At 48.8% G+C, this 21933-nt stretch overlaps 1 protein-coding gene across 1 annotated transcript in view; it reads left to right on the top strand.

The window, feature by feature from the left end:
• Positions 1-21612, top strand: part of cac (calcium voltage-gated channel subunit cacophony) — a 41439-nt gene extending 19827 nt beyond the window's left edge. The window contains exons 18-33 of the mRNA XM_017900180.1: positions 4341-4424; positions 5560-5607; positions 6340-6456; positions 6570-6635; positions 7804-7895; positions 9579-10063; positions 10146-10250; positions 10325-10428; positions 11849-11905; positions 15753-15937; positions 16051-16402; positions 18081-18208; positions 18313-18467; positions 18780-18812; positions 19872-20370; positions 20475-21612. Coding sequence (XP_017755669.1) covers positions 4341-4424; positions 5560-5607; positions 6340-6456; positions 6570-6635; positions 7804-7895; positions 9579-10063; positions 10146-10250; positions 10325-10428; positions 11849-11905; positions 15753-15937; positions 16051-16402; positions 18081-18208; positions 18313-18467; positions 18780-18812; positions 19872-20370; positions 20475-20514 — 2550 coding nt within the window. The 3' untranslated portion in view covers positions 20515-21612. The remainder of the gene's footprint in view (positions 1-4340; positions 4425-5559; positions 5608-6339; positions 6457-6569; positions 6636-7803; positions 7896-9578; positions 10064-10145; positions 10251-10324; positions 10429-11848; positions 11906-15752; positions 15938-16050; positions 16403-18080; positions 18209-18312; positions 18468-18779; positions 18813-19871; positions 20371-20474) is intronic.
• The last annotated feature ends 321 nt before the right edge of the window (positions 21613-21933 follow it).

Genomic DNA, 21933 nt, shown 5'->3' with positions numbered 1-21933 from the left:
CGGAAGATGGTCGCAGAATCAGTTTTCGACGTAGTCTGGTAAGTCTCGCTTATTAGAGTGCAATTAGAAAGACTTTTCCTCTCTTTTATATTTTTATTTTTATTTTTTTACTTCTTAAATAGGTAGTATCTTGACGACTCGAGTACTCGAAAATATCCGTGTATTGCAAGGATACGTGTATGTACGAGTGTATAGATCACTACTTATTGTTCCACGACCTCTCGCGTCCAGGGCCGAACGCGCGTTGAACGTCGAGCTAGTTTTGTTACTCTCTCCTCGTAGTCGATTCGCTTAGAAACGTTTTCCTCATCTCCTCATCGTCCAACGTAGCGGATGTTCGGCTCTGGACGCGATGGAACGAGTTGCGCCTTCGTGTAGATTTTTCGCCCTGCGAGGACTGCGAGAATTCGATTCGGATCGTAGCTGGGACGTTGCGTGTCGAGTCGCGTTGCGAGAGAAGATATTTCGGAAGCCGCAGTCCTCGTCGGCTGGACGCTCTCTAAATCCACACGAAACGTCGGAGAGTGAATCTCTGGGAGCTCGTACCGACGAATACGCTGATATACGGGAACGAAGACGAGTTTAATCGCGAATGGCTCGGAAAAGAGGCACGATCTGCTGGAGAACGATGAATACGATTCTCGAGAGCCGGGTAGCGTGGCGACTCGCGGTTGGACGCGTCTTCGAGACACCGCGATGCTGTATGAAACACGAACTCACGCGCAACAACACTACACCACACTACACACTGGCATTCGCGCTCGTCGGTTTTCTCAGACACGAAGATACAAGAAGCATAACTGTCACGTCGAGTTATTTTTTCGTTCATCTCACTCTCTCTCTCTCTTTCTGTCTTTCTATCTCTCTCTCTCTCTCTTTCTCTTTCTCTCTCTCTCTCTCTCTCTCTCTTTGTCTTCTTTTTCCGGCTCGTTTTCATTTCGAACAAGTTTTCCCTGCGAGATACGTGGAACGGAGGGGACCGCCTCGAGGAAGCAAACCCGACAATCACGCACGACGAACGTAACTCGGAAAGCTCCCAGCATGCTCCACGCCTGGTTGCATCCGCACGTAATCACTTGCACGTTGACGTATCTTTTTATTCTTGCATGCGTACGTCGCCGTTTCGACGCCGAGACGTCGATCTCTCGCCGGTCGTTTCGTTGCTTCCGGGGGGAGGGGGAAAACGAACGGGGTGGGTGGGTGGGGGGGGACTGTCGGGTGGGCTGAGAACGCGTGGAAGGATGGACGAGGGTGGACACGAGGATCGACGCTGGACGTCGAAGGGTGTCACTGTTGTTGCAACGACCGCGTGTTATGGGCCAACGATGAATATCACCGCCGTGACCGCTTCGTCGTGACACGATCGTGGACGACGGTGGGCGTCGGGACCACCACCCGGCGTCACATCGGATGTGCAATCACGAAAGGGAGAGAAACGGGACGATTCTCTTTCGTGAGGCTGGCACTGGAAACGTTAACCGGTCGTGGCCGAGATCGAACGGCCGATTTGCAGGCCGAACGAAGAACGGAAGGCTCGACTGCCTCCGGTTTCCGCCACACGCATGCCGCCATTCTACCACCACCGGGAAGGACCAGTTACGGGTTCTACGCACACCCATCACACACACACACGAACACACACACGAACACACGTGTACGAAGAAAAGCGGCGTCGTTACGCGCGCTGCCGATGAAGCGCGCGGGAACGATCAGCCGAATTCGAAAGATCGCTCTGTCGGAGATTGGTTAGACTTGCTCGAATTCCTCGGGATGAAAAGCTGCAGGGAAATCCTCGCAACGGGGTTACCGCGATTTTTCCAACGTCTTTCGTCGCAGACGTTGCAGACCTGCTCGTTAAAAATTACTCGACGAACGGATGTATCCGGTGTGTACGCGAAAGTTGGGTAGAGATATAAAAGCGAGCGGATATCGAAGTAACCCGGTTGCGAGGCGATCTCGAACCTCGACGAACGAGTCGAGCGAACTTTCTTTCATTCCCGATCTCTGCTTTTTGCTCCCTTTGCCTTCCTCGCGCGGGTACTTCTCGGGTAGAGCACACGAGAGCTGGCTCGAGAAGCGTCGTATCGAGGAAGAGAGTTGGCTGGAAGTCGAGGAGGGTAAGGGAAGAATAAAAGGGCGGTTTTGCTACGAGGTAAATTAATAAAGGAAAAACGAGGGACGCGAGAATAAAGCGCGGCGCTCGTTATCGTCTCGCGCGGAAAGCTGACGGGAACGCTGCGCGGATTGGGTTGTAACGAACGGGAAAGCTCGTGAGATCGAAGAGAATCGTAGAGGGGAAATGGAAGACAGAATTTCGGCTTGTGTTACGTCTGTGTGTTGGGTGTATTTTGTAGTATTACGAGGCGCCGCCAAAGCTACTGGACACCCTGACCGTCGTGAACTTCGTCGTCACGCTCCTTTTCCTTATCGAGTGCATCCTCAAACTCGTCGCCTTCGGATGCAAGGTATAAAATTAGCCTCTTAATCACTAACTCCACTGACTTCAATCACACGCAACTATATCTCTGTAGCGTATATACCGTGTTACCGCGAACTCTTCTTCTTTCTCTCCGTGTCTTTCTTTCTTTCCGGGCCTCTATCGTCTCGTTTGCTCCACGTCAACCCGCAGACCAGCCGCCGCGCGATTTTTAACGGATTAACGAGCAGCATGATCTCGGATGTTCGAGATCGGGATCGCGGGAAGGGAGAGAAACGCCAGAAAAGAGGAGTATAGTTAGGGGTAGCGAGGCGCGGCACGATTCTCGATCGAGGCGGTGTAACGCGCAGACGTATCTCTTTTGTGACCGTAAGATCCCCCCTGTTGTTTCCTCTGTTTCAGAGTTACGATGCAAGAGCGATCTCGAAACGTGTACCGATTAACTTCGAGCGGTACTCGTAAAAATGATGGGGGGAGCGAGTTTTAATAACTGGTCTCCCACTGTGGTGAAACACTGTGCGCAATGCTCGTAGAAAAGCGTACGTTACACGCGTGTAAGCGGTCGATACATCCGCGGCGAAGAAGCGAGCCGAATGGGGGCAAAGAGACGGAAAAAGTATTTACCTCGTCGGCGAATGACCGGTAGAATTTCTCATTGGTTAGCAGTGCCGATACCGTTGCCTTGGTTTTCCATTGTATCGCTTGCCGTAAAACGAAATAGTTGCTTCCAAGTAATCTCTCCCACCTTCTCCTGCTATTTTTACGGCGTACCGTTCGCGTGTACCGTGCACGCGACTCGCACGAGCCGAGTTCCTCGGTATACCTTTCAGTCGCCCTGTACGTAGAGTAACGCTAGAGGTAAACGGTAACTCGACGGGCTCGATAGTCGACGAGCAGCTGCGATAGAGTTGACATTGTTTACGCTGATACTCTTTACTGGCTTGCATATTTCAGACCGTTTAGAGCAACGTGCGACCTCTTTCCTGGCCACCGGAAAACGGTGGAAAAAAGTAGAGCATCCCGCGGTACGAACGCGTCTCTATCTCTATCTCTCTAGTTTGCTTGCTATTATTACCTATTACGGCATGCTCCCGTAGTAGATACTTCTTTAGAAGAGATCCCCCGTCACTTATACTTCAGCCGACCATCGCGATCACCGAACCGTGCGACTCGGGTATCGCGTAATCGCTGGGGGGAGGGGGCTAGCACCCTCTCTCAGCCGAGTCTCTTCGTCTACTCGCGCGAACGCTGTCAAACTGCGATATCCTATCCCCGTGCATAGACGGTAGTGCAATATCGGTTGACGTGTGACAGTTATCCTGTAACGCGAACGAGTCGTGAAAAATTTCTTTTCCATTCGCGAGATATTTTTCCAAACGAAGAGATACGTGGCCATTGCTTCACGCGTCATCCGAAAGCACGGCTCTTCGCGTTTAGCTCTCTAACGACCGCGTCTACGTTATCGCGGAAAGGGTGCGTATTGGCACACACACACACACACACACACGAACACGAACACAAACACGAACACGTACACGAGAACGCACAGATACACACAAGCACGCATACATCACGACACACGAACGACAGAAACTCGAGGAACGCTCGGACCCCTAGCCCGGGCCGAGCTTCCTTCTTTTTCTCCTTCGAAACGAGTTCGTAGTTCTTTAGCGCTAGTTTCGCGAACCATCTTACACACTTCCTACCTGCCTCCGAGTTTCTTCCAGCGTGATCCGGTTCGCGATTCGAGCTCGTAGAAGGGACGAAGAGGACACGAGGAGCAAAAGTCGGGAGACGAAGCGAAGGAGCGTTGGCAGAAGCTCGGAAGCGACGTTAGGCAAAGATGGATCGCGCGATCGTTCCTAATCGATTTCATTTCTTTTCTCGATCCCCTCGCGAGCAGAATTTCTTCAAGGACGCCTGGAACACGTTCGACTTCATCACGGTGATCGGCAGCATCGTGGATGCCCTCGTGATCGAGTTCGGGGTACGTAGAGCTTCGGCAAGCGCTTTCGTTCTAAAGTCGCTGACGAGTAAATGTTCAGAGCGATGAAGTAGTTTAACCGGAAGGAGAAGTAGAATGTCCAGACGTTTACTCTTCTAACGAGAAACCCGATGATATATATATATATATATGTATATATATATACCGCCTATGATTCCCGTTTCTTGACTGTGTCAACCCCCCCGATGTTTGCTTGACTGTACATTATCGAGTGTTGTCTTTCCTTTAACCCTTTTGCTGCTTCTTTAGTTTCAGCAGAGTGTACAAATATAACATGCTAGCAGGTAAATCGACGACGTAATCCGGACCCCTACAATCTCATGTATTTGCGTAGCTTTATGCTGCATTCATACGCTACACACCCACACTGTACATTATCACACCTGTACAGAGTAATACGATCACCAAGATCACGATACGAGCAGTATACATGTACGTCGAATGAATATCTCTCGCAGGGAAACGCTCTCGGGGATGATCGCGAGGATCGATGGATCGAAGGGGGGCGGGGGGTGCGAAATGAAGGGAACGATAGGGGAAAATAAGAAGCGTTTCCCTTCGAAGGATCTTCTCTCTCGTTCACTTCGTATATAGCGAAAAGCGACATCCGTCGAACAGTTTACATAAGTATAGCACTACCCATCAAGTATCTCTTTATTCCTCTGTAGTAGAAGTATATTTAAGACCCGAAGTAACATCGTGCTATAACTATTCCACACGCCGTAATTATAAATCCAGTAAAAGCGTCAGATAGTTGAGCGTCGATGCCGCACATACATACATACACACACACACACAATTGATCGAGACCATCGAGTCGAGATTTCCCTTAAATGCTTGCACTCCTAGTAGGTTTTGCTCACACTCGACAGAGATTAACGTGATCTTTCGGCTAACTTACTTTTAGAGATCAAGGTAAGCCAAGCCACGAACCTTTCCAAGCTTCGCGTAAATGACAGTTGTTTAAATCTCAGTCTCAGCCGCCGCCAGACAGCTTCGTTTATATGTAAATCTCCGCTAGTTTTGTTCTATATTATCCGCATATTAACAGATCAGTGTGCACACCGTCCATCGATCGATCCAATAATATTTGCAATATCGTGTATTTTTGTACTAGGAGCGGTTTTCGAGTATGCCCAGTGGCGGCCAACTAGGCGAAAAAAAGGTATAAGTTTCGTCACATTTACACCTACAGACGTAAGTTGCCGCCGGTTATACGGTATCGACGATCCTCCATCGACGATCGTCTCTACGATGTAATCGGACACACGATACGGGATTCGTCGGGGCACCGATAACAACGATCGCAACGATCAGATCGTTATCGCTATCATTCGCTGACACAAAGGACGAGCAATCGCGGTTGCTCGTTCTCTGCACACGAGATATTTGCCTCTACTACGACGCATCAACATTCTCTTTGCTTAACGACACGATATACGTATATGTATATACGTAATATTCAGATATACTATCCGCGTGTACACAAAGCAGTAACACACCAAAGAGACAAAACCAAACCTCGAATGGCATATGGATGCGGTATTAACGCGCGATGAAAATTTCATTTCGCCACGCGATTTCGCGGCGCAGTCACCGCTCGATGCAAGCATGGCTGCCAGCAAATGGGTTCAACGAACGACCTATCGAGTCTCCGCGCGTACTCGAGCGTGTCGCGTTGAAATCACGATCCGCGAGATCTCGAAAGATCCTCCGTTAGCTTCGTTCGTGCACCGATACGTTGTCAGCGTCCGCTTGGCGCGAACAGAGCTGAACGAGAGCTGTTCGAGGCAAGCTCGGGACTCCGTGACGCTACACGCGCGAAGCTTTAACCCCGTATCGCGATAAGAAGCTGGCATTTTTGGGGGTTAAGTGCAATTTCCTCTGTCCCCTGCAGGAGAACTTTATCAACGTCGGTTTCCTGAGGCTGTTCCGTGCCGCCAGGCTGATCAAACTGCTCAGGCAGGGCTACACTATACGAATTTTGCTCTGGACCTTTGTACAATCCTTCAAAGTAAGTCCACTCTAACCGGTTCGCACCCGTTCGCGGCCCTCTCTTACCACTCTTACCACTCGAATCGGATCCGAGTGGTGCGTACCTCTGTGTAACTCTACCTTCTATTTCAGGCTCTGCCTTACGTTTGTCTTCTCATAGCGATGTTGTTTTTCATCTACGCGATCATCGGTATGCAGGTACGTATCGCTGAGCAGGAGGGAAATTCCTCCTCCGACGTTTCGTACACGTTCGAGATTATCTCTGTAATACCGTCTGTAACGCCACGGACACGACCTCGAGTCGAGAACGCACCACCGAGGGTCTCCAATGCGAGACGTGATTGTCGGCATTGGGGACTGCTCGGTCGGGGACAGGGCGAGTGATACTGTTTACAGGAACAGAATGTTAAACGATACGATCGGTCGTGAGTGGGACCATTAGTGACAATGAAATTCCGTTGTCAGGTCTTTGGAAATATAGCGAACGATCCAGGAACAGCGATCGATGATCACAACAACTTTCAGTCCTTCTTCGCCGGTCTTATGTTGCTTTTTCGGTGAGTCGAGCAGCTAAACGGAGCAAGTTCGAAGTTGGGCTAAAGTGAACTTTTGTCGACGAGAAAGAGCTACCGATCCGTCACGCGATTTCGTTTGCTTCCGACAGAGACAATCGCGACTCTCCCCGCTTATCTTTGCCGTCAGTAACGCGCAAAACGCGTAGATAGAAAGAGCAAAAGAAGGACGGAACGATCGGTAGCGATTGTAACCATTTTTGGTAGAATATTGGGCTGTTGGCATGAGGTTTTAACAAAAGTAAGCTGCTCGACGTGTCAATCTCTGTTGTAATCGAACCCTGCAATTAGACCTCCTCTAGACAGTTGTCCCACATAGAGATGCTTGCCCTAGATTATTCAAGTTGCTCACTTTACGTCGATGCTCGAGAGAGAGAACGAAAGATCTCAACATGGCCAACTTGTACGCGACTAATCCAATTCTCTCTCTCTCTCTCTCTCTCTCTCTCTCACACACACACTCTCTCTCTTTCTCTTCCTATCTCTCTCGAGGATATCGAGCGTATCGAGATGAAAGAGAAGAGCAAACGAGACCGTAGATCGTAATTAATGTGGTGGATGCGTATTGTTAGAGAGTAGATCGACACTATCACTACGTACACTCGTTACTCGTGTTACTTAAACTCGGAAGATCGCGTAGAAGCACTCGATCGGCCAGCGAAATAGACGAAAGACGAGCGCGCGAGTTTCGCGATGCGTTAACGTTAAATTCGATCGGCAAACTTGAGAAGGAAGACGTTGCTAATGCCGTGCTCGCCCTTTGGCCGCGGCCATTTTCTTTCTGTCGGTCTCAGGTATTCGGTAACATCGCGCTGGATGCTGATAGTTCTATTACCAAGCACAACAATTTCCAAAGCTTCATTCAAGGTCTGATGTTGCTTTTTCGGTAAGTAACAACACGCCACGAACTACGATTAAAAGAGAAAAGAAAAGAAAAGATCAGCTGTTTTCGTTCTTTTTACTTCATTTTATGCCTCTGTTCTTCTGTCGTTTTTTATTTCCTTCGTCGTTTTGTTTGATCGTTTGCGAAAAGAGCACTGCGCTGAAAGTCGCACACGCAATTGAAACCGAGAGGCACTCGAGTTCTCGAGGAACTTAATTCTCATTGGACGATGTTACGGGGAATATGAAAAGTGTCACGTATGCGAAGACCGAGGTGATTAACTTTTACGTTTGTTCCATTGTCGTCGGATCGGTAACGTTTCGAGTCCGATCGACTAACCACACTGACATGAACGGGCTGAACTACGCCTCTTGCGTACAATTCAAACTAACACGTAGCAGAGCAATCGAGTAGAGAATTGAGTTACTAAAAACCAGTACTCGCTTTTGGTGTTGCATTTCGTTGCGAGGAGAGTTCCATGCATGAACCGTGTTTTCCAGACAGACTTGCTCTCTCGTGTCGAGCTACCGTATATAACACTTTGTACTACTTGTCGTTCCACCTTGGTACTCGAAGTTCACCGTCAACGTCCGTAGTGATACTCGTATTCACAGTCGAGATTTTCATAGAAATTCCCGTTCAACACGTACATATATCATGCTTCGAGTTGAGTAATTTGCATGCACCTCGAGCGTTCCTTTAAACCGACCACTTTCCGACTTCTTGCAAACGCCGATCACCATTCGCGATTCGCCGATTGAAAAACGCACGATTATGGGCGGGGGGAACTCGAGAATAACTGGTGTTTAAGCAAAGTCGTCACTGGCCAATCTCTGATAAGGCTTTACTGGGCTACTACGGCCGTAACTCGATTGACAACTCTATTTCGTGTGACTACCTCGACCACCGACGGACTCTGGCGACTACTTGCCAACTCTTCGCTAACAACTGACTTGGTGACTGACTCTGTCTCCCAGAACGGGTCCCTTTAAAAACCGTATAGAGGACAAATGCCTCCCCGAAGGAGCAGAAACTCCCTCTACCCTAAGGTCAATAGCGGAGGAGACTCCTCCCTCCGAGCTAGCTCCTCCGAAGAGGCTTAACCGTTTGAGTGCCAAGCGGCGCGGTCGCGCTTCTTCTATTTTGTGTCCAAAAGTGCCAGCGCTCTGAGCTGCGAAGCTGACAATCAGCGCGCTCGGTTGGCGAACGCGGAACATGAGAAGCGCTATCGCGCCGCTCGGCATTTTTGGACACGGAATATGACAAGCGCTATCGCGCCGCTTGGCAAATATCGATTGGGAAACAATAATGACCCGTGGCACTCAAACGGTTAACCCACCCTCGCGTGGACCCTGCGCGAGGTCACCTCACGTGGCCTGGCCCCGACGTCCTACGACCCATCCGACAGCCAGATCCTAAGGGGTCCACTAGAGCTAGCGAAATGTTACCTACAGGAACACTTCGACCGTAGCATCCCAGTAAATTCTGAAAAATATCCTACGCTAGTTAAATTAACTCGTTAAAGATAACCGATTAAAGAGTCGAGAAGCGACTGGGAGAGTGGTCGGTTAGGGCGCAAGAGTCCATCGCCTGTCGATGGACGCAGCTTTCGAGTTGTACGTAGAAGTTTGAGTGGAAAGCGAGGCAATCTCGAGAAGCATTTGATACGTGATTCGGTTGCACCAGGTGCGCGACCGGCGAGGCATGGCCGAACATCATGCTGTCCTGCGTAAAGGGACGTCCGTGCGACGAGAAGGCCGGGAAACAAGAGTTTGGTGGCTGTGGCTCGAACATCGCGTACGCCTACTTCGTCTCGTTCATCTTCTTCTGTTCGTTCCTCATGCTGAATCTCTTCGTCGCCGTCATCATGGACAACTTCGATTATCTGACGAGAGACTCGTCCATCCTGGGCGCCCACCACCTGGACGAGTTCGTCCGGATCTGGGCCGAGTACGACCCTAACGCGACGGGCAAGATCCACTACAGCGAGATGTACGACATGCTCAAGAACATGGATCCACCGTTGGGGTTTGGTAACAAGTGTCCGAACAGGCTAGCCTACAAGAAGCTTATCAGGATGAACATGCCGGTGGACGTCGACTTGAAGGTGAACTTCACCACCACGCTGTTCGCCCTGATTCGCGAGAACCTCAACATCAAAGTGAGAAGAGGTGGGTCTCTCGGGTTACCAGGTTCTGAGGTATATTTCACAGACGGGGAGAGGTTTTCACGTATTTGTACTCTCTTTTACAGCCGTCGAGAGGAACCAAGCGAACGAGGAACTGAGAGACACGATCAGAAGTATTTGGCCTCTGCAGGCAAAAAAGATGTTGGACCTTTTGATACCTAGGAACGAAGGTAAGGATATCGTGATATATCTCGTTCTTTCGTTGCAGACGCGACGCTCACTAGCTGCCATTGTCTCGTTTCAGAATTAGGCAGAGGTAAGATGACCGTTGGTAAGATATACGTCTGCCTTCTGATACTCGAAAGTTGGAGGACGACTAGGTTTGGTCAGATAGAATCAACCGGACAGGTGAGTTTTCCGTTAGTTACGGTTCGAGTGTGACTCGTACGAAAATGGAAGCCCCTAGCGATATTTCCCTATTCAGACAAGGAACCTCTGCGTTTGCGATCCTACGGTTCGTTCGTCGTCTCTCTGTTTCGCTTCGACGATCCTCGAGATGGCCGATTCGCGTTGCCTCTACTCGTGCAAGCGATTGCACCGCGATTTTGCAATCGCGCGACTCCTTCGAGCCGAACCTGTTGGGATCGCAATCGGGAATTGAGTTCGAATGGATGTTTGTCGTTGGCTTCTTCGTGGTAGGATTTCACGTGGACGGTGTGAAAATCACGTCTCGAATAGAGAGTGCCCAATGATTCCAAGTAGCTTCTTGATTACCCACGAAAGCTTAGTATCGCGAAGACGACTGCAAATTTTCACGATCGAGCAGGTCGCATCGATGGGACTACACTCGTCTCATCTGTGCGCTGAAGTTGTGCGCCGAAGGATCGATGCAAAGATCGATTTATCTGGAAATATAGGCGCGATTCTAAGCTTCCTTCCCGTGTCCCGATATTCTGACGCTGTATTACTGTGTGCTCAGTAGTGCCGAGAATTTTCAAACATTCATACGTATTTGAACGAGTAAAGAAAATTCGAGACTCTTGGCCGCGCTCCTTATCCCAGCGTGCTCGCGAGTAGAGGGAATTTTAAACGAGCGAAACTTTTGTACGAGACTGTTTCGCAGTTGTTTCATACGTCTCGCTGGGCTAACGAATCGGCATAACTTAGTTAAATATTACGAACAAGGAAGACGTTCAATTTCTGTCTGTTAAGTTGAATTAGCCGAGTCAATATGTGTAGAAGCAGTTCGATGTCACCCTTCCCGAACGTCACGATTCAAATTTCATGCAAATGATTAACGTAGATCGTCCAGAGTCGATACATCGATCGCTGCTCGTCGTGCATCGTTGAAACAATCGATAAATCGCGCGATCTCGATCGCGTTTCGATCTCTCGCAGTTACTCGCGCGATCGTTTGACGATCGATGGAGCATAGGTGGCGCACCATGTATCGACACCGACACGGACCACGCATAGAAAATTAGGACAATATATAAGTTTTGAATGAGTTACGATTAGAATATTAGAAAAGAATCTGTGTGTTGAATTTATACGTGTTTCCATTAAAAAGTCATAGAAAGAGAGTACGACAACGAGGTTTGAACCTTCGAATTATTGATAAATAGAATTATGTTGTTGTTATCGTTATTATTTCCATTATTATTATTACTGTTATGATTATCGTTATTATTGTGACATTAGTGTAGGAGTAATTTAAACTGGAAATTAATCACATACTATACTACGTTTATGTACTTATATACCCAGACAAGAGGATGTTCACGCAGCTCTCAATCATCTCTTTGTGTCTTTTCTCTTTGTTTTCCAGAACGATAACGATCTTATCGATAACGATAATGCCGGGCAAAGTCCTGCAGCCCAGGCGGTAGTACTTACTTTTTCTCTTACTTATTATCATCTTAATACGGTCTTTCGTCTCATATTTTTCTTTGTACAGTTCACGTTACGTTTCACCGACACGTTCGTTCACACGCGTTTCACCGTTCGCTGCAGAGTCGTCCCTCGTTTCTCGCGTATCCGATCGAAAGCTCTCGCGTATTCGCTCGATCCGGCACAGCGGAATAGAAAAATCACCGAAAAATCACCGAAAAAATCACTAGAAAATCGCTAAAAATCGCTAAAAAAGTCACTAAAAAATCCCCGTTTCGTGCATACTCTGCAGCGAATGATTTACGTTTCTTGTACATAATAACATTTTCGTTCCTTTTGTACTTGGATCACCGATTCATGCAGAGACACAGTAGCCAGTTTACGTAATCGTGTACTGTATCGTGTACATACGAAAGCACACTAGGTTGAAACGATTCGAGATAGTTAAATCGGTAAAAGTACCTCCTCTTTTTTTTTTTATTTAGCTAATCGGCAGTTGTATCTCTGCTCCCTTTTTTGATCTTCTACGTTTCTTTCTATGCATCGACACACCTGTACACCAACACTGGCCTACATACACGGACACACAAACGCACGCGTGCACACTCTCTCCCGACACTCGACACACTCGAACATTTTCGTTGGAATTACTTTCCTTTCACATCGTAGACCTTTGTTCTTTCCTCAACTTTTCTACTGTCACTGAATCACGGATCGATGAACGATCACGCAACGGCAATTGATGCAACCGCGAAACGCTCGTGTATCATAGATCTCTCAACCCCGGTTGGACGATTTCGTGGATAAAACATGGCGAATATGATGGAAAAAGATGGAGAATGGTGTAAAAGGATGGGAAAAGACGGAAATCAACTGCGGTTGCGTTCGACACGGAATCACCATCACACACGCGAACTTTTCTTCTTTCTTAGGCACTTTGATATATTAGTGAAAGTACTTACTTAGAGCATCTGTCGATTTCACACTATATAGATCTCTTAGAAATTTTAGTCTTTCCTATCAAAGAATTTCCTTTCTTAATGGCACGTTTCCTCTTCAAATAATAAGCAACTAGTCTAGGATAATACTTGAATCTAGTTAAACTCGTTGAATTTTACGCATCGTCGAGACGTTCGATCCGATCACAGGATCCTCGAGCAGGAAACCATCGCGAGGAAATCGAAAATCGCGGAAAGCAGGATGATGCGTAAGGTTGCAACATTTTGAGTTTTTTAGTGACGGTGTCGATGTCACGTGGGGGATCGTTTCGTGTTCGATCGCACGTGTTCCCACGTGAATCGGCTCTTTGCCCCCGAGAACACGATATAGCTGTGTGTAAGTAAATTACCTAGTACGTCGAACCTCCTATAGAATGAATTGCCCGAGAAGACAAATGCCGGAGAGACTTGATCCTCGAACATAGCTCGCCTTTTGCCTCGAGTATCGCTCCATTAATTAGGTCGCATTAGCGATTACCAATTTCCGACTGATCTCTTAGCTCGATAGTCCTCCATGCTCAAAGCGTATAGTTAGTTTTCTTAGCTAGTCGGACATATAGCTGATCTTAGATCCAGCCTTAGAAAATTATTTTTCCATATTTTTTCCCACGCGTATTCTCCTACGGAGACTCCGCTGCAAATGTTAATACGTCCCTTCTTTCGTCCCTTTTCTCCCCGTCCGTACTCCGTTTCTCTCCCATAGGAGCTGTTGAATTAGCAGTAGCGGAGAAGCCGAGGGACGCCGAGGGAGCGAAAGGTACCCTTTCGTGGAGTCGATCGAGGGTACCGAGGCAGAGAGATCTCCTCGGGAGGACGAGAGATCGACTCGGAGCGCGTTCCTCGAGTTAGATCTTCGGCATTCTCGCTAGATGTATCGATCTATTCTCTCTTTCCTTGTTCACCTGTACATCTCTCTCCGACGACCACCAGCGTAGCGTAGAGATTACTCTTAGAGAATCTGAGTACGTCGACTAGCGTTCTCCGTAGACTCGTTGCCTTGCTAGTTCTTCCGATGGCTTTACCTACTCGCACACGGTCCTACCGACCACAACAGCCACACACCCAGCACCCGGTTACTCCGTGACACACGCAGGGCGATAACGATTTAACACACGACAACGATTTTACCACACGATTTTACGTAGCCACGGAGCCTTCCCACGGAAGATCCGGCGACGGCCTTTTTTCTCGAGACGAACGATGCTGTGAACAACCAAATGTTTAATCCCGATCCGCGACGCGATCGCGCGAAAAGCGAGGATCGCTCGTCGCTGATCGAGGTTTCGTTTAACCGTTCGAGTGGTCCCGGATTTTTGCCTCGAACAGTGCCGCTGTATCGAACGTCGACACTCGAGACCGGGGTACAGCGTGATCGTCGCACGGCACTGTTCCACATATCTCGCGTGCTTCTTTTTTTTTTCCATCGCACTCGAACGGTTGAGGTAATTACTATTCGTAGACGAAGTATCTTGAACACTTTGGAGATTTTGTCGTATTTGAGAGTATTTGATCGAAGGTAATTAACGGTAGATGAAACGTAGCCAAATGTGGCGTACTTTCCTAGGCATGTCAGCAACTCGAGTAAAGCGTATATACACCTGTACCCGTTTTGTGTCTGCGTATACGATAATCGGATGATTAGCACCTCTAGTAGCCCCCTCACCCCCGTCACGTTTGTTCGCTGCGATTGGCTTGTGTACTGTGTATGTCCACGACTTGTTCGCATATCCGTATTAGCGTCTTTAGGAAGTATCCGAGAATCGTCGACGTTCCGCTCGATTTCGTAATTTTATATCGCGTCGAAATTTCTGTTCTCGTCGACAACCCCTTTGACAGCGGGGAGAAAATTCACCGAACGATCGACCGATCGAAATATTCGCGATTCATCTTTCCAGGGAACCGTCGTGACGTAATATCTCGTCGAGTCTCGGGGAAGCGTTGGATTTTCGTGGAAAAAATTTTCCAGCAAGATTTTCCTATCGGGGAATATCGGGGAACATCGGCGATTCGAGCATTGTGTTGCATGCTATTACCAACGTTTGCATATTTTCGATACCGTAAACGTGACGAGTAATTGTCTTTATTTGCATATATATGGTACTTTATGCTCACTTGTAAACACTCTACAATGGAATAAGATAATAATTAACGTAAGAGTATAGCTTCCGAGAAACATATACAGGCTTTGCCAGAGTGATCCACCGTCACAGATTACAATTTGCAATGTCACTTTTACTACGAATTTCGTTCGATACACGACGTATCTTTCTCCGTTCCGTTTCTTTCTTTCTGCACAGGCGCATCGCGAAGGAAAAATCGGAGAAAACGAAAGAACGCGCACTTTCTCGCCGTTGGAAGAGAAAATTTCTTTTTCCCAGCGACACTCTCGAGTGCACCGTGTCACGATATACTCTTTTCTAAATAGCATGGCCTCTATCTTTTGACCAAATTTTCTCTCTCGCCGTTTACGTTGCTGTGACTCGTGCTCTATTTTAATAATCGTTCTGTTTCCTTCCGACTTTGAAAGCACGCTAGAAAAACAAGGTGAAACGAGGAGAACGAAAGAAAGCCTGTATGTGCCTGTACATACTGTACTGTAATACGAGTTGGCTCGGGGATCGTCCCAGAGACGATCGGTAAAGAAAGAAAAATTAAGAAAAAAAAAAAAAAAAAAAAAAAAAAAAAAAAAAAAAAAAAAAAAAAAAAAAAAAAAAAAAAAAAAAAAAAAAAAAAAAAAAAAAAAAAAAAAAAAAAAAAAAAAAAAAAAAAAAACAAATAATTATCTCGTAAAAGACATATCGTTCAGCTCTGATAGTCGGTGTGGTTTCGCACGTTCGACTTTAGCCACCGACCTTCTTCAACTACGTTCTGGACGTGACGGCGGTAAATCATGCCGGAAATAATCACGAGGCCGGAAGTAGGGCGAACAGCCTCGAACACGTGGTACGGCCGACGCCGGAAGCGAAGCTCGATCAGCACAAGGAGCACAGGGAGGAAGACGACGAGCATAGACGTCAACATAGCATCAGGTATTTCGTTTCCGTTTTAATCGGATCGGACGCGCCGGAGTATCGATGTCGAGGAACGGACGCGCGTATCCGGCCCGACGCATTTCTCCTTATTTCCGTTTCTTTGATTTCAGAAATAAAAAGGTGAACTGGAAGATGTCCCACCAGTACGATATACTAGGCAGCAGCGGAGAGAGTAGCCAGGGAGGGGGTGGGTCTGGGGTTGTACCCGTAGTTAATGATGAGGATCGCGCCCCCGAGCTAGAGCCATTGCTGGCTGAGGTGCCCTCCCAGCAGGATCAAAACTACTACTACCACCATCACCATCACGACCAATACTACGATACCGACAATGATCTATACTATGACCATCACCACCACCACCACCACCATCACCATCACCATCATCATCATGCTCACCGACCACCCTCGTACTATCAACACCAGAATACCTACGCACCTCGCTCCTCGATCCGTTACCACAAGGTCTCTCGGCTCGATTCAATTAAAATCCTCCTCGATTTCAAACTAACCTCGATCTCGCAATTACTACTTACCTCCCTCGATCGGTTGCGATTAGAGAACCAACTGTTCTCGCCTGCTCTCGCTCGCGAGAAGCTGGCGTCACTTGTCTCTCTCCACTTTCAGCGTTGCTCGAACGCACGAGACGCGTGTCTAGATCGCGCTAGATCGAGGAAACTTCGCTTCGGCCGGGATGTATAGATATCTCCGTGCTTTTTCTAATCATTTAGTCGATCGAACGACCAACTGTACATAGATCTCGATGTGTGACGTTCTAACGCTTCCTTAGAATTAGACGAGCCGTCGTTTAGAGCCGGGATTATCGTTCGTCGCGAGATTAGCTTCGACCATGTGGTAGTGCGCGACCGATCCACGTCTGTGTACCTCGTTTAGCCGGAGAAGCGTATCACCTCTCTTCTTAGTCTAGCTCGAGAGCAACCAGAGAAATTCCTTATAGACGGACTCGAGAACACCTTTAGATCGGGATAGACCTTAGATGAATAGATGGTAGCTAGATCCGCGTTCGCGAGCTTAGACAACGCGCGGTTCCATTCGCGTTTGATCGACGCGCGAAAGAAATGTACTGGGCGTCTAATTACGGGATTTCGGCGAAGATCAAGATCGATTTACTCTACTCGACATGCATTACGCTCGCTGTCGCGATCGTGTTTGCACGACTCGCGACGCGTTCTCCGACCGCGATCGAATCGATCTTGAACGCCGTATCTTAGCAGACTTTGTAAATACCCAGGATTAGAAGAGAACACCTCGTTAACCCCGAAACGAGATACTTAGCAAAAGTTCAACGTGAACGTTTAGAGAAACCCCACCCTTGTCCCTAGCTGCTTTCAGCCTTGAGATATTACACTCGAGAGCAACGAAGCACTCGCGCGAGCTTTCATCGGCGATTGCCTCGTTCTCCGTGCGTCTCGTTGTTTGTTACAATTCCATGTATACTACCCGTGTCCCGGTAAGTAATACACACCTCTGCGACGAGCCACCACTCGTCCAAGTAGTAATGGACACACTCGTTTCTCTTCTTCTCTCACCTAAACCGCTCCGAAACGAAATTACTCAGCAAAGCATGTGCATGCCCGAAACTCTTAACTTGCATGCTTCTACACGCGCGTACATGTGCCTGTATATCGACTTCTCTGCTCCTCTTCACCGACTGTTCTTCTCACCTTCGAGATCGTCTATCGTTTCTCTGAGACGGAGGAAAAACGAAAGAAAAACGAAAGAAAAACGAAAGAAAAACGAAAGAAAAACGAAAGAAAAATGAGAATAAAAAGAAAAGCTACGTAGCACGAATCGCGAAATGAATTTCCGCGCGAATTTCCGGAACTTTCGAAATTTCTCGATCGATCGCGCGTATCCGCGTGGAAGATTTGATCCGGAGGATCGGGAGGAACGATAACGAAGATGGCGCGCGCTGTTCGGTCCAAGGCCCGGACTCGGAAGCTCGCGCAGAGATTCGCGTTTCGGAGGCAAAAGGCGTCTCGAGTGGAGAAAAAGATGTTCGTTCGAGGCGCGAATCGTTAGTAACGAAGGCAAAGAACCGGCGACACCCCGACTCTCCTTAATCTCCTGATTCGCTGTGTCCCCCGGGATGGTGGTCTAATCGACGAGTCTGTTCGTTTAGATGGAGCTTCAGGACGTGGTAGTTAGCGACTCGCGTGCCGGTAGTCTCGAGAGTCTCACCCACGCCGGCAAGAGACTTCATCCACCAGTGCAACCGGTTAGACACCCATCGCGTTCACCGAGTTTAAGGTAACGAAACGGCGAACGAAACGCCCGGCGTTCGACCAACGGGGGATAAGTACGAGACGATGGCGCGAGTCCTTCTGAACGCGAAACTGCTTTGCCCTTTCCAGGAGACACTCACCGGGCCGACCTGCCTACGATCATCACGGTCATTATTACCACGAAGGACCAGGATTTAGCGACACGGTTAGCAACGTCGTCGAGATTCAGAGACACACGCATCATCCCCATCCGTCACAGTACAATCATCGGCACAGGAAACGAGGTACAAGACAGCAATGATAATTTCGTCGAAGACAATACACGGTGCAACGATAAGTCCTTTTTACGAAATCCAACCTACGAATCTCTCTCGCGGACGAATTTCCGTCCGTGGCTCCTCGAAACGATCGCGTAACTGTCCTACCTAATTGCCCTACTCGGTCCGATGCGATTCGTGGAAACGAACGAGAGATTCGTAGTTACGATTTAGAAAAATATGAATGTCGCTATAAATGGTTTACTCGCAAGAGGCAGAAGCTCTGTGTCACTCGATGTAATATGTTTCTTCGTTTTGTTCTGTTATGCGCCTACAAAGACTATTACGACCACTGCGACTATTACGACGATGGTAATTTCTTTCGCAACTCCGTTTCATTCCCTGTTCCGAAGCAATTTTATTATCATTATTATTATTGTCGATATTATTATCATTACTATTATTATCATCGTTACTATTATTATCATCGTTGTGATCATTATTCTTACTCTTATCGTTATTATTACCTTCAACTACTATCGTTTGGCTTTCACAGTTGTACATTATCCACCCACACTCTCCTCACCGACACAACAAACAGATTACGGATTAGCGGCCCCTTTGCGCGGTCAGTCGAGACACGGTATCGCGCCAAGCAGACACTCTATCGTCTTTTCCCATTACTATCCTACTTTTTTCTCCCACGTCTCTCTCTCTCTCTTTCTCTCTTTCCATGGATCTAGCCTCGCGATCGAACGCGACGGGATAAAGATTCGCGAGATAAAAATGCCGGATTAGCTTCTCGACGCTTGCGACTGTCCCGAACGTTAACCACGTAGATGAACGCTGGTCCCCCCGTGGATCGCGTGTCGCGATCTCTCTCGCTCTGTCCGAGACTCTGTGCACGAAATAGACACACACACGGGCTTTCGATATCGAGCACCCTTGCACACTGGAAACACGCACTCTGTACCATCCTTAGAGGGTAAACTAGCGTCCATCTTTCGATACCATAGAGACGTACATAGTAGACACTTGTTGGTTGTTCTTAGCGATTGCACGTCACGGTCCCTAGATCTTTTGGTATAGCTAGAAACAGCATGCGGCATGTTGGTCGTCGCGAAACTCCGTTGCACACAAGTTCGACCACGATCCCCGAACGAACGATCAGACCGTTGTGACCGGTTAACCCGAGAGACTCTCGGGAACTCTGGTCGAGTCCCGTTGCTTTAATCGGCTCGATAGCTAGTTCTCTTAGACGCGCGAACGACGTTCGAGTTGTACGTACAGGGTTCTTTCCCTCGAGCGTTTCGTACGCCTATTCCCTCGAACAGTCCCGGATTCGTCGAACGATCTCCTTGGGGAAGCTAGAGACTAGTTGTCGCGTGCAAAGGCCACGAGTACGCAAAGGCTAACGGGTATGTCCGTCAGGTCCGTGGAGCGCTTCGACCAGTCCGGCGAGGACACCGAGTCCCATTCATCACATCGATCAAGGACGCCATTACGGGACGACCAGCTTGGAGCAACGATCGAGGAGTCCCAGCCCGATCGGTGGTCGGCAGCCTGCTCATTCGCACCAGCATTATCATCGACATCATCCCCATCAGCACAGTTACCCGGTGTTGGTGACCAGACGGGGTCGCCGGCTGCCGCCAACGCCGAACAAACCTTCGACACTGCAGCTCAAACCGGCGAACATCAATTTCCCAAAGTTGAACGCTTCGCCGACACACGGGTCGCACGTTCACGTGCCGATCCCTCCTGGCATGCAGCATCCGCCGCCAGCGCAGCATCTGCCACCGATGCAACCGAGCCACGGGCCCCTGAGCTTCGAGCAGGCAGTGGCGATGGGTCGCGGCGGTCGTCTCTTGCCCAGTCCTGTACCCAATGGCTACAAGCCGCAGCCGCAAGCTAAGCAGAGGACACCCAGGTACACGGCTTTGTAAGATATTTCCTTTTTTCTATTCTCTAACCGTTATCCAGGCCGACGCAGGCCGATCCTAGGATCAGAGGATTAACGCTGGCCGATTGCAGGTCCAGACACTCTGACAGCGACGAAGACGACTGGTGCTAGCCAAAGTGGGACCCTGGACGGTGGTCCGGTGACGTGGACGCCCCCAGGCGTCTTAGGGTTTGCGCGTGAATCTTCCACATTGGGAAGCGCATCAATCTAACCGCGAACGCGGCAGCGGTGAAAACCGATCGACTGGCTTGCAATTTGGGAATCACGACGGATTGTCGATTGTCCGTGTTCCGCGAGACGTCGCGATCACGATGCCAACGTGCGGACAGCTGACGACGGGCCTCGAAGGACGAGGACTCGGTGAGACCGGTACGCCTCGGAACGAGCGGGCAGTCGTGATCAGCTGGACGGGGAAAAGGGTCAGGCTCGATCGGGACGGATCGGGCCACGTGTCACGAACAACGTACGGAAACACGGGGACAGGCAAAGGATTCCAAAGAAATGACGCGACTGGAACGAGAGCAACATCGGATGATCGTTACAGGGACAACAAAGCAACGTACGTACTAACGGAGAAATCGTCGCGGTGGTCACCATCGAAGAGAGAGACTGTGTGTGCCACGAAAAACGACGATCGTCGATTTGAACGCGCAAAACGAGCAAAACGAGAAAATGAAAAAAAAAAGAAAGAAGAAGAAAGAAACAAAAGGATAACGAAAAGGGAGAAAGGAAGGAGGATGATACAGGAGAAAAGAATACCTCGATCACTGCGAATTCGCGCGGTGATCCTCTCGCGAAAAGTCCAAGTGTCGAAGGTTCATATACGTCGGTATATGCCAGACGCGCTTCGGAACTTTCTCATATTTTCTTTCGTCTCAAAACTTCGAAGCTTCCTTCGCTGTGCTTTTTAATCGACGGACCGAGCCGAGGAGGATCCACTTTTTATACGATGATTATACCACACACGGGGGAAAACGCTCTGAAACGGTACGAGCGTTCGCTTCGGATCCCTCTCCGCACGAATCTACCAAGTTTTTCACGACCGTATTTGAACAGTTGCGCTTACGCGACGCCCTCTCACAGGAACTGGTCGGCGACGCGAACGCGCCACCATCCACGTTTGCCAACGAAACGTCTCTCTTCTTGATTTCTTTGTCAGCCGCGGCAGCAGCTCGAGCGAGTCGTCAGGGAGGTTCTCGATGCGAACGGACGCAGACAGGACTGATGAACGGGAAACGAAACGTCCTCTGACGAGTATAGAACGTTTCGTGCGTGCGTGCGTTGGCGAAGGGTACCGTTCGATACGTTCCACGCGATACCACGTCGAGGAACGAAGAGTTCGTCTCCGATTTCGCTCGGAATATCTCTCGTCGCAGTAGCGTTCCGATTTACCGAACGGGTAGGCAAACTCTCGATCGAACTACGTCGAAATTTCCGTTAGAGCTTTCGTTCTGCCGTTAATACGAAACCGCGCGCAGAACGACGAGGAGACGAAGCCGGGCGATTAAACGCGACAAGAACTGTGACTAC

Source organism: Eufriesea mexicana, unplaced genomic scaffold, assembly GCF_001483705.2.
Source record: "Eufriesea mexicana isolate 0111107269 unplaced genomic scaffold, ASM148370v2 scaffold4744748280, whole genome shotgun sequence".
Lineage (NCBI taxonomy): Eukaryota > Metazoa > Arthropoda > Insecta > Hymenoptera > Apidae > Eufriesea > Eufriesea mexicana.
Note: the sequence above shows the minus strand (reverse complement) of the source record. Positions and strands in the feature narration are given on the sequence as shown.